This window comes from Hyalella azteca, unplaced genomic scaffold (assembly GCF_000764305.2).
Source record: "Hyalella azteca isolate HAZT.00-mixed unplaced genomic scaffold, Hazt_2.0.2 contig14329, whole genome shotgun sequence".
NCBI classification, from domain to species: Eukaryota; Metazoa; Arthropoda; class Malacostraca; order Amphipoda; family Hyalellidae; genus Hyalella; species Hyalella azteca.
Window position 1 is genome coordinate 23,257 of NW_025944219.1, and position 11,989 is coordinate 35,245.

Sequence of the window (11,989 nt, forward strand, 5' to 3'; positions counted from 1 at the left end):
TAAAAATTTTAGCCCCGCGGGCTATGTCGAAAATAGGGTAGTTTTAAGATAATATGAAAAATCTGTAGTATTTAGTTGGGATATTTCGTACACTAATATGAGGTGTGCTCGTGGATGTCAGGTAGGAAGACATTTTACAGTCGAAACATTTTACAATCTCATACTTTTTACAATCGAGACATTTCACAATCTCATTCTTTGTATTAGGTTACAGCAAATTATATTTTTCAAGCCAGTGTTATATCAAGGAAAATCGCAACTTCAAGCTAGTGATTGTGACAATTTCACACAATCGAAGAAGCTAAGGTAAAAAATGATAATTCAGGGAACTTTTATTTTAAGTTTAACCAACAAAGTTTGGAAGAGCATTCATGTTTTCTGGAGACGAACGTTATTTAAAAGTGCCCTTCAAAGGTACAAACAGATCCTTTCCGTCTGCCGGATACTCAAGTTGAATTTAATGCAAATAAATGCTTTAATGTTTGCTTCAAAGGCTCGTAGCTGGTGATCGATTCGTTGGAAAACAGGGTGACGAAAGGGTGACGTCAAAATTAATTAAGTTAAGCAGACCAGTCGCTGAATCGGGATAACTGGATACTGTTGAAGAAAAGGTCTTGTTTTAAGAACAGACAAAAAGAATGGACAAAGTTGGCGCTGAAAATAATATTAAAAAATAGGGCACCATAAAACAGATAATTTATAAAGAACCTACCAACCTGAGGTTTTATTGCCCAGTGTGGTGAAACACTTCTAGTTGGAAGAATTATAAAGGAAAATAGTAGAAAACAGTTGAAGGGGAGGGAAGTTGGACGAGAAAAAATAGGAAGAATAGTAAGAGGTTTAACTGTTTTTGAAAGTTAGAAATAGACTTAATCTTAAGATTTAATTGCAGTGAACTTCGCGAGTACAGTATAGGATCATGGGTACTAAGCTACCGCACTTTCAGAACGAAGAACACCAACATAGAAAATTAATTAATTAAATTTAGGTTTAGATTTGATGATATATTGTTGAATTTACGTTGAGAATTTGAGTCTTAACCTGAGTCCAACTTTCCAGAGAAGGAAGAACGATTTAAATAGTGCAAAAAATAAACAAAATTGAAATTCAAACGGCATTAATTCATTCAAACAAAAAATAGGGAAACCGGGTTACAGCAAGAGGTTAGAGAAAGGTACTTAGATGCCAGTCGGTTTCAAGACTGTTTGGAGACTTGGAGCTGACGATTTAGTTTAATCGTGAGAGTATCTTAAATTGAATCTGAATAGCACAGAAATAATGGATCGACACCAGCAGACTTAGATATGCACTTGAGAACAATTTATCTCGGCACTTAACTCCCACTCTGCTGTCTTTCTGATGACTACTGAGGTCTGCCACCGACTTTGCTTTGAATACTTGCTTATTCTACAAATGAAATCAGAAAAACGGAAAAGTGAAGGCAACCTAGAATCTATGTACAAATTTATGGTGAGAAATTTGAAATTTCTCATACTTTGTATTATGTTACAGCAAATTATATTTTTCAAGCTGTGTTATATCAAGGAAAATAGAAATTTCCAGCTTGTAGTGATATGCCAAAGAAACCAATGACTTCAACCTAGTAATATGACAAAGAAGATAATGACGTCAAACTAGTTCCAGTATATGTATGTCATGGACGGAAAATAATAATTTCAAGCATTGCTATTAGAGCCGCGTAGTTAAATCAGTATTTTTCATCGCAAACCAAATCTGTTATTCATTTGTTCACTCAATGTATATGTTCCAATTCACTACCAAACATTTCCCTTTATTTTTTCAGGCACGGGGAAAAATTCCAATAATGATAATATTCATGCATGTGCTTGATCAGTGACACTGTAACTAATAGAAGCAGGCAGATTGATGTCCAATGCTCTGACGACTGCAATTGCCTTGGTGAGTGCTTGTTAGAACCCATATTGTATAAAGCTTTTAAAACCAGGTATGTTAGAATTGCTGTCCAATGCTCTGACGACTGCAATTGCCTTGGTGAGTGCTTGTTAGAACCCATATTGTATAAAGCTTTTAAAACCAGGTATGTTAGTGTTCATTCAGCTTAATAATTGATTTACTTCATTCTTGCTTAGGTTTGTACTTTGCACATGCATTGATCCACTTTCTTGCAATGCTTGCTTTTAATCCAAAGAACTTAAATTGCACAATATCAAGTTGTTTATATGATTTCACTTCAATGACTTTACTGTTTAAATCCTTTAATTTCAATGCTTGCTATTTTATTACTTCAATACCAAACTGTCTTCAATTTACGTGTTTCACCCAATAAGTTGCCGGTATTATCATAGTTGCAATAGTGTCCATTTACCTTGGTCCACTTTAATCTCTTGAATTACTCTCTTGTGTTTTGCCTTATCAATTGCATTCTGAGCTGAAATTACCGCTGGCTGATTGATTGTTTTGTCAATGCTAAGGGTTTTTGGTTTTGATACACTTCTGTGAGTGAGGTTCTTTTATTTGGTTTTAATTTTGTTGATTATATGTTTTATCTTTTACAACTCAAATACGTACCTCACTCATGTTCCCAATGTCTGGTTATATTTCATTCGATTCGCAACTGCATCTGTAATCACTGCCCATACTTTAACAATACATCCATATCCAGTAGAAAACTTTCATTCACCTAAATTGTTGCCGGAGACTAAAGAACCCGACATAAGCATTCCATAGCGCCGGCAACACTATGTCAAAGAAATTAACGACAAATTTAAACTCACTGTATGCGCCAGATTCTTGAGCGTAGGGAAGCCTGGGAAGTAAAGCTCAGTCAGAGCTCCAGGACACAAGCCCCTCAGGATATCCTCCCTAGCGATGCTCCACGCCTCTCCGTGAGTCATGTCGCACTTGGCATGGTTCATGCGAACCGGTGGGAAATGCTCGGGGCTCTGTAATATGAAGAATTAGAATACTTTAAACACTAAATAACGTGAGTCATGACGTGACCTGGCATCCGAAGAGGTTGCCCAACGTGGAGCTGTAGTGCTTGGAACCAGGGATAAAGGATAAAATAATATCAGCTTAAAATTTTTTCAGGATAAAATAAAGCGAACTAACCTGGTATGCACCGAGGTCGTCTGACGTGAAGCTGTAGACGTGCATGGGACCATGAACAGAGCGTCGTCGCTCGTCTTCAGTGAGACGATGGCTCACTTTAGACATGGCCTCCAGCAGACGTTCCTCGTCAATGAAAGGCATGCGTGGCTCAGCTTCTCGGTCCTGAAGAGAATACACGAATTCGTTGGAGATATCTCACAGAGATTAATTTACCGTTTTCAATGAGAGCATAATTTGGGAAACTTCATATGAACAGTGTGTGAAAATGTTACGCATTTTCTGTTTAACTTTTGTATTGGTAATTTTAAGCTAAAAAATACGAACATTTTCACGCGGATTGAAGTCGATGATAGGCGAGTCTGGGCTGAGCATGAGGTCAGCGTAGCACTGAGGCAGCAGCTGGGCGCTCTGGGGTGGCAGGACGGCCATCAGCTGTTCAAACGGCATCATGGCGTGGTTTAGTTCGAACTCCATGGAGCAGTCAGAGAAATCCTTGATGTCGGAAATGTAAGGTGCGCAATGGAAGGGGTAATACCAAGNAGGCCCAGCATGATGAGGCATGTGATGTATACACACCTCCTCCCTGAGCAGGGCAATGTGAGGTTCATGTGAGGCGAGGCCCAGCATGATGAGGCATGTGATGTATACACACCTCCTCCCTGAGCAGGGCAATGTGAGGCTCATGTGAGGCGAGGCCCAGCATGATGAGGTCAGCATCGAGGCCGTAGAGGCAGTGGCGCGTATGAGGATCGTAGCCTGGCTGGCTGCGGTGATACCTGATGTAGTCCATGATTTTGTGCTCACCTTCTCCTGGAGTCTGGAGCAAAGAACAATTATAATGTAAGCCACCTAATATACAAACGACGCACAATTTCAAATAAAAAAATACAAACGGTGGTGGCGACAACAATAATGTTTTAGGATTTAGCAATAAAACTTAAATTAAAGCTCAAAATAGAGTTCTTCTTGATTAGTGTAATATAACATACCCATTCAAAAATGTATTTTATTTTAATTGGGTGAGAGGAGCATTCACATAAATAAAGCTCTATTATGCAGATATTTGAGAATGGTTGGCTTCAAACCTGATGCCCAGAATAGATGACTGTACACGACTGCCATGAAGGATCATTGGAGACTTTTGAGGTGATAAAATTCTGAAATTGTTGGTCCAGGCGATCCATGAACTCTGTGCCGGGGCTGATGCAGTTCCGATCAAAGGGCTCTCCTGGGGGCAAAATTTTGCCCTTTTCGATGGCTGTAGTTCTTGATTTTTCATCAGCTTTACCACGGGAAAATCTGGAGCAAGCATAAAGAAAATGAGTGTATTTATTAATTGTTGAATTTGAAAAAAGAGAGAAACTTAAATCATGATTTGAGAAAATTTAGAAATGAAATATCAAGACCAGAAACAAAGTCTGGACAAACCATTGAATATTTGAAGAGATTATTTTTCTATAAACAGAAACAAGGCTGTGAGTGTTCATACTACTGAGAAGCACCAATAATAACTTGTACCTTCCAATAGCTTTAAATGCAATTGCACACCAAATCATTTAATGTGCAGAGTTGGCATACCTTCCATCTCTCATCGTGCCCAACTTGGCTCTAGGAGCAATGCCGTCAATAGCCAGGAAAAACACTTTCTTGGGGCGTATCATGCAGAACAGAGACTGTAAACAATGACAATGTTTGAAAATAATAAACATATATAAAGTATGTAACATTAGAGCATTCATGGGAACATTAATTGTGCAATCATTGTTAACTTTGTTCATACCTCAATGTAATGTAATATATCTTTGAATATCTGGTCTTCAGTGATCCTGAAGCAAGGATCAGTCTCATCTGGATGAGAGCACGAGTGTATGATGCCATTCATGTCCAAGTACAAATTATCAAAATCAGGAACCTGCAAGTAAAGAATCCATTATTAAAATTCTTCATATATCAACATATCTGAATGTAAAAATTTTATAGAATAGATATTTAATTTAGATATGAAAAATGATGGAAGAAAGAGGTATATATACTTATATATGGTAAATGTGTACATTGCATTTACATTTGTATGATGTATTTCAACTTTTGTAGATAAAAAATACAAGCAATAGAGTAATAAGAGTATTTTCTATCAAATTACTAGAAACTGACCAATTTAATTTGTCATAATTCAGTATATTATAGTTTACTTCAGAGTTCAGCTTTTGGGCATAAGTCATAACAACTACAAACCTGATCAGGTCTGACATCTTCAATGATTGTAGGATACCTCTTGCGAATCCATCCATAAAACTTGGGAACACCCATTGCAGCTAAATTATCAAGAACCTGGCAACCTGCCAGGCGAACAAATATTAGAAAATTAAAACTTTTCTATGAAACTATTGAAGAATATTGAAAAAATGGTTATTAGTTTCAATAACTTTTGACAGATATGTTAAAAAACCCCAGTTGCAGTCAGCAGTCCATGGTGGAATTCCAGGATGTGGACAGTCACTTAGCTCCACCGCAACCACTAGAACGCTCCACCAGTGTTGAATTTTGGATTGGTAATATATTATCATGTTTATATAAGAAAATGGATCAAAAAGCCTACTACGTAACCATCAAACGGGGTAATAAGTGACGGTTTTGAGCGTTTTTCGTTAATAACTCCTTTTCATGAAATATTTCCTAAACAAGTTTGGGTTCATTTTAAAGCTCTTTAAGAGCTATCGAATAGCATCTATAAAAAAATTCTACATGCCATTTGTAAAATGCCAGACGCAAAATAAAAGCATCCCGAATTACCCTTGGGAACGGGGTAATCCAGGATGAATTCAGGACGCTTGAAATAAAACTCAATTTTAAAACGTTTGAAGCATGCAAAGCGTACTCGTCCAATACTAACACTACTCTGAAGTCCTCCTCTTCCTTTGTTGATGATGTAGATGTAGAATAAATGACATTTTCATTGATTTTTACATGTTTTCCTTAATTGATATATTACCGTATCCATACTTTATCATATTATTGATGTAATATTACCGTATCCATGGACCTGCCAGTGTGCATTTACAACGACCTTGTCCTCTGCAAGCTTCATATCAGCAGCCATGTAGCATTTCTTCTGTATCTATAAGTGCACAGGACGGCTTGTAATTTCACACCATATTAATTGGGTCAAGTGAATTCTCAATAACAAAAAAATATCGTAAAAATATACCTGAAACAGAAAGGAATATTTTACTGACAAACATCATATTTTTTTGGAGAAATAAATCATGATTTAGGTTAATTACTTTTCATTCTCTATATTGCCCGATGCACAATTCTATCTATGACATTCTATGCACTGTTATATATATATATATAATGCACAACTTTGTGATGATTGATGATGCATTAATTTTTCGTTAAGTGATTTTTTTTTCACTAAGCGAGATAAATGTAACCAAAATTTTTTGTTGCCAATTGATTTTTTGTTTGACTGGAGCCTTTGCTAACAGAGGTTCTACTGTAAATGCGTTTTTAGGGGTGTCGCTTATTACCCCGGGGGGTGTCCCTTATTACCCATCCTGCAGAAATGGCCGCATTGATTTTTTGAATGAGATAGGCTAATTCCGTCAATCGCGTTTTTAAGTCAACACCTGTGCTCAACTTTCATGTGAGTAAAATTTTTTAATACGGCAAATATTTTTTTTACTACAGACCTGAGCAGAGGTATATACTTTTCCAAAATATCTCTTTTCACACTTTTCTTCAGTTATTTTTTTAGAGATAGTAAATGTATGATTTCTTAACTTGCCTTATGCATAATTCATAGTAAAAATGTTGTTGAAGTTTACGTCACTATTTTTAGTTTTGCTATATTTTGATTAGTTTAGCTGCTACAACATTTCTACAAAATTAGCGACAACTGTCCCGATTTACCCCACCCGACCCTTATTACCCCGTTTGACGGCACACCTTCCAACACAACGACAATTGATACACTGAGCTAGTCAGAAACTGCCGCACTTCTGATATTGCACGCGGTTTGGAATTTGATACCGGGTCGGTGACGCTTTACTCGATTACATTCAATAGTCGTTTATCCATATCTGACAAATTTTTGCAATGAATATGTTCTAGAATAAAAAAATACGTCAACTTTTGCAGAAAATTTTCACGATTTTACCAATACCAACAAAATTTTCGAAACCACACCAAATGATGGGATAAACTGCAAATATTTGTACATCGTGCTGTCATGTAACATAAGATAAGATGGCATCGCCAAGACGATGTCCCACACCTTGTTTTGGTAATGTCAAGTTTGATTTCACAATAAATAGATTTGAACCGCATTCAACACTGAAATTTAAATGAATGAAAGTTGTTTCAAAAATCAAATACCTTTTGATTTGCATCCAGATATGAATTTTTCTTGTCTTTTTTCCTATTTTGTCAATATTGTCTCAATAGCTTCACTTCAAATTCTGAATGATTTCGTCTCCCATCGCGAGTTTTCATATGTCTCATGTCTTTTAGAAAATGTTCGTTATTTAGAATCTGCAATTATTGCATTAAATAAATCATTGAGCACTTAGGCACGTACCATGAGGTGTATTAAGTAATTTAATTTAGTACAATTTAATTATTAAGCTAAAAATTTTAAATAATATTTTTTCAATTTAATTTGATTCTACAGCTGCAGCCAGTAGTAAAAATGAGCATCTTAGGAACGATGGTAAAATTGTCATCCATACATCCCAATTTGAATGGCAATGAATGGATTTGGTAGGTATTTTATTGGTCCCGTTTATATATTAGAATGGATTATGGAAATGTCACTTCTATTTCAGAATCTGTTCTTGCATACATTTGCAAAAACTACCATAATACTTACAGTTACTACCATTCTACTATAACTGTACCTTAATACTACAGCACTTACATACCGTAATATTACGGTTGGCAGTGATGTACTACCGACATTGGCATTGCCAACCGTAGTTCAAAAAAGTCATAAGTGCGTTTGCTTCCACTGTATAAATGTGTAGGATATTTTGCTCACTTGAATAGCATTCGCAGTGTGCATCATGTTCACCTCTTAATTGGTGGCAAGATTTGTTATTAATTCATAAATTTTAATTTGTTGTGCTTGACTTTGAGACAAATTGCTAATGAATTAATATTTAGTCCAATTCAAATCATAAAGTGTTCCAACCTTCATTCTTGATTCTCTCAAGTGCAACTTTAATCCCTCCTATTTTTATCCTTTCTATCTTAACTAAAATTTTTGGATCGAAAAAGTGGCGGCGGTGGATCGAAATAATGTAAGAACATCAATTTTTAGAATTCTATCCTGCGCTCCACACTTAGTGAGGTGCAATTTGAAGCTGTCACATGAGTGGTTAATGGAAATGACAGTGATTTTTGTTTGTAAAGCGCTGCAGTGCAGTTGGCCGCGGCGTTCGCTCCTTTTCCAGTGCTGCGTTACAATATCGGCACTCCAATTTGGGCGCTCCAATTCTGGCCGGCTCCTAAATTCTATATTACCATTGGCATTGGGCATAGGTCTGTGTGGAATTCTAGAGGGGTATTGAATTAACCAGTGCACATATCATATTGGAAAGCAGGGCTTGATAGTTTAGAAAGCAGGACCTGAAAGTGAAAGCTTTGAAAGACCAGGAACACGAACATTCCACTTTAGTCCATTGTATAGTACATATCTGTTGATGATATCCCTCTCCAGCTGTGATTGGTTGGCGGGATTGTGATGTCATCCCTTTCTAGCAGTGATTGGTTGGGGAGATTGTGATGTCATCCCTTTCCAGCCATGATTGGTTGATGGGATTGTGATGTTCTCTTTTCCAGCTGTGATTGATTGGTGGGATTGTAATGTCATCTTTTTCAGCTGTGATTGCTTGTGCTGTACTGGTTAACTTTATTATTAAACTAACTTAACTCAATACTTAACTTGAACTTAATCATTGCAAAGTACAACCAAAGGGCCTGAAAAATTTTCAGAAAGTCCATTAAATGAAAGAAAAATAAAAAATATCAATAAAACGAGAGACAACTAAACAGGTCTAATTATAAACAGCCACCTGGCAGAGCACTGTTTCTAAGGAAAGCTTTCCACCTTGGGTGGAAAGCTTTTATATAAGTGAACTTTTATTCCTTGAATTACACACTGCCATAGGTATTAGGTAATAGGTAGATAGTCATTAAGAAGCCATTAACTGGTTTAGAATGCCACCATGAGCAGCAGAGTGGCACTCTGCTGGTCTCTGCACTCTGCAGAATATAAGGATATTTTTAACAAGAGTGATAGTATGATACAAGACCAACTGGCACTTAATTTATATTTTCAATTATTATTATTGATATTAAATTTAAAACTAAACATCATATAGGCCTATCTAGTTTCTGTCATTCTGAAATTTTACAGTTTTTTTAGTCAGTCTAGTCAGATACACAGAAATTCCCTATTAGTTATTGAGTTGAATGGCAGGAATTGCAAATATACACAGTATATATTGTGAAAAGGACCAAATTAGCTGGTTCTAGTTGTTGATGAATGATGATTAACTGAGCAAGTGAGCATCCAGCCCAATGTTCAAATTTTGTGTCAAAATTGTAATAAGAATAACAGTATTTGACTGCTTGTGCGGGACTAACTGCAGTTAATGTTAACTTGTTAAGTATATGTAAATAATAACTTGAATAACTAAAAGTACATATTAAATTATAAAGAGGAGCGTGCCGCCTAGGGCCTAGCCTCAGCCGCCTAGGCCCTAGGGCCTAGCCCCTAGGAGATTGACAACCCCACATATTTATGCCTACCTTCTAAGAAACTGATGCACAACCTCAGCGCAAGCCGCCACTCAGCACCTAGCCTACTACAAGTACATTATTTGTCTCACAACTCTCGAGAGTCGAGTATCTGCACTTAACTCACCGCTCGGCGCTCGTCAATACTTAATGTAAGTAAAACTATACAACTTACAAGACTGTCGGAACTAAATTTTTAGGATTTTATTGCTACATAATAACTAAGAAATGTTTTGATGTTTATCATTTTATGTAACTACGTTGCAAATAAGACGTGAAACAATGACTCTTGGTTGGCCTGGCATTACTCATAGTTAAAATACGGCGCAATAGCTACTATGGTAACGTTGGGAAGTAAATTCAACCAACAAGGCTCAAAGTCAAGGCTGCAACTCGAGACGAGTTCGTTACGTGTTTGTGCAAAGGCAATGCTCGTTTTTTACACAAGGAAAAATTGTGTAACATGAAATTTATTTATTTAACCCAAACATTATAATACTTCGTAAAGTCTGCGAAATATTTCTATTTTCGATTAAACTTGCTATGCTTACTCAAAACAAATAACATGCGTTTAAAAATTACTTTTGCTATAAGACAACACTTCTAAAAAATCCAGTGTCTCCAATGTTACACATGTACAAAGAATTTTTAATTTTATTTTAAAAAATCAAGAAAATTAATTTTAAATTTGTTTAATATATAACAAATAAATTTTTAAAAATGATTTATTCTGTCCATTTATTCATGCATTGTGTCTGACGTTACGAAAGTGTGCAAAATTTTAGATCCATTGGACAGGTAGAAGTGTGTTAAATATTGATGTTAAGGTTTGAAGCGGAAAAAATTATTTTTTCAATTTTATATATTAAACATTTTATTTAATTATTTATTCTGTCAATTGATTCATTCATTGTCTCCAATTTTACGTAAGTGTGCAAAATTTCAGATCGATAGGAAAAGTAGAAGTGTGTTAAATTTCGATTATAAGATTGTAGTAGACAGACAATCAAAAAACAAGAAGTGAAGTTAAAGTGAAGTGTTGTAAAAAACTATGAGTTAGTTTTATTTTCTGAAGAATTTCGGGCATAGATTTCACATCCGCACTTGTTCAGTGCCTCAGATGATTTGAGTGATGTTGGAAGTAGTTTTTGCAGGCACATTCAACGTGAATCTAACAACTCGCCCCATACTTTACTTCACTGGCGAGTTCACACTTCTCTGAAGAGTTTTGGCCGTTTGTTGCCGACCTCATAGCAGCAACTCTCAGGGTGCTGTTGAAGCTTCGTGCCAAATCCAATTTCACATCTCAAATCAGATTTAGTTGACACATAAAGTCAGATTCTACGGACTGACTAACTTATGAAGAATCTTCGGCCACTGGTTACCTTTGGACTCGTGGAGTAAAGCCTTTCATGGCAGCTTAGCTTGAGTAAGGCCGTGACCCTGGACGCATATGTGGGCACTTGCTAGAGTGGATGTCGTCTGCGCCACGACCGACCTCGCTGGGACTCCTGGCGCTTTAGCTGCGTCCACTACTTTGGCCCCGGCAACTTACCTCTGCGCGGTGTGGACCAGCTCCAAGAACCAGCACTTGACCAGCGATTCACTGAAGATTTTTTAGTACTTCAGGTACATCATCTTATCTTCGTAGGCATGGAGCAAGCGGTGATGGGATGTTAAATCCTGTTCCTTTTCTCTTAAACCCGAATAAATAATAAAGCCAGTAATTACCAATACTTTAATATTCTTTGATAATATAAATAATTTATACGTGCTTCATTGCAAGGTTTTCCTTTAATAATAATGACTGCATCTTACTCAAAACGTTTTGCAACAATTTGCACCAGCTCGACATACTTTTTAAAACAATTTGCGAACTTCTGTCATTCATGACCTTCTATTGCATCGAGCATTTTTTCGTCTAATTTCAGAGCTAATTTTGTGACTTGTCTAAACACCGTTTCCAATTCTCCAGAAATTTTCGGGTTGGGCTGACGCGGGAGCGAGTTGCGCCTCCTTTGCCTCTTCACGCATGTTGAGGATGACCCCCTACCGCTGTACCGCAGTTAAGACAGCACAGAACAATTTCGTG

General features: G+C 36.7%; 2 protein-coding genes across 3 annotated transcripts; both read right to left on the minus strand.

The window, feature by feature from the left end:
* Positions 1-1,195: 1,195 nt before the first annotated feature.
* Positions 1,196-3,654, minus strand: LOC108682666 (5'-3' exoribonuclease 1-like). The gene is made up of 4 exons (XM_018171879.1): positions 3,418-3,654; positions 3,094-3,255; positions 2,757-2,924; positions 1,196-1,219 (listed from the first exon to the last, which is right to left on the minus strand). The coding sequence occupies exons 1-4, from the start codon at positions 3,652-3,654 to the stop codon at positions 1,196-1,198; spliced, it is 591 nt and encodes a 196-aa protein (XP_018027368.1).
* A 37-nt stretch (positions 3,655-3,691) lies between these two features.
* Positions 3,692-10,263, minus strand: LOC108682667 (5'-3' exoribonuclease 1-like). 2 transcript variants are annotated; one of them, XM_047884030.1, is made up of 6 exons: positions 10,073-10,263; positions 5,329-5,432; positions 4,874-5,005; positions 4,672-4,766; positions 4,179-4,392; positions 3,692-3,910 (listed from the first exon to the last, which is right to left on the minus strand). In XM_047884030.1, the coding sequence occupies exons 2-6, from the start codon at positions 5,401-5,403 to the stop codon at positions 3,698-3,700; spliced, it is 729 nt and encodes a 242-aa protein (XP_047739986.1). In that variant the 5' UTR covers positions 5,404-5,432; positions 10,073-10,263; the 3' UTR covers positions 3,692-3,697. The 2 variants fall into 2 exon arrangements, with proteins under 2 accessions (XP_047739986.1, XP_018027369.1); XM_018171880.2 differs by lacking the exon at positions 10,073-10,263 and adding an exon at positions 9,910-10,019.
* Positions 10,264-11,989: the final 1,726 nt, after the last annotated feature.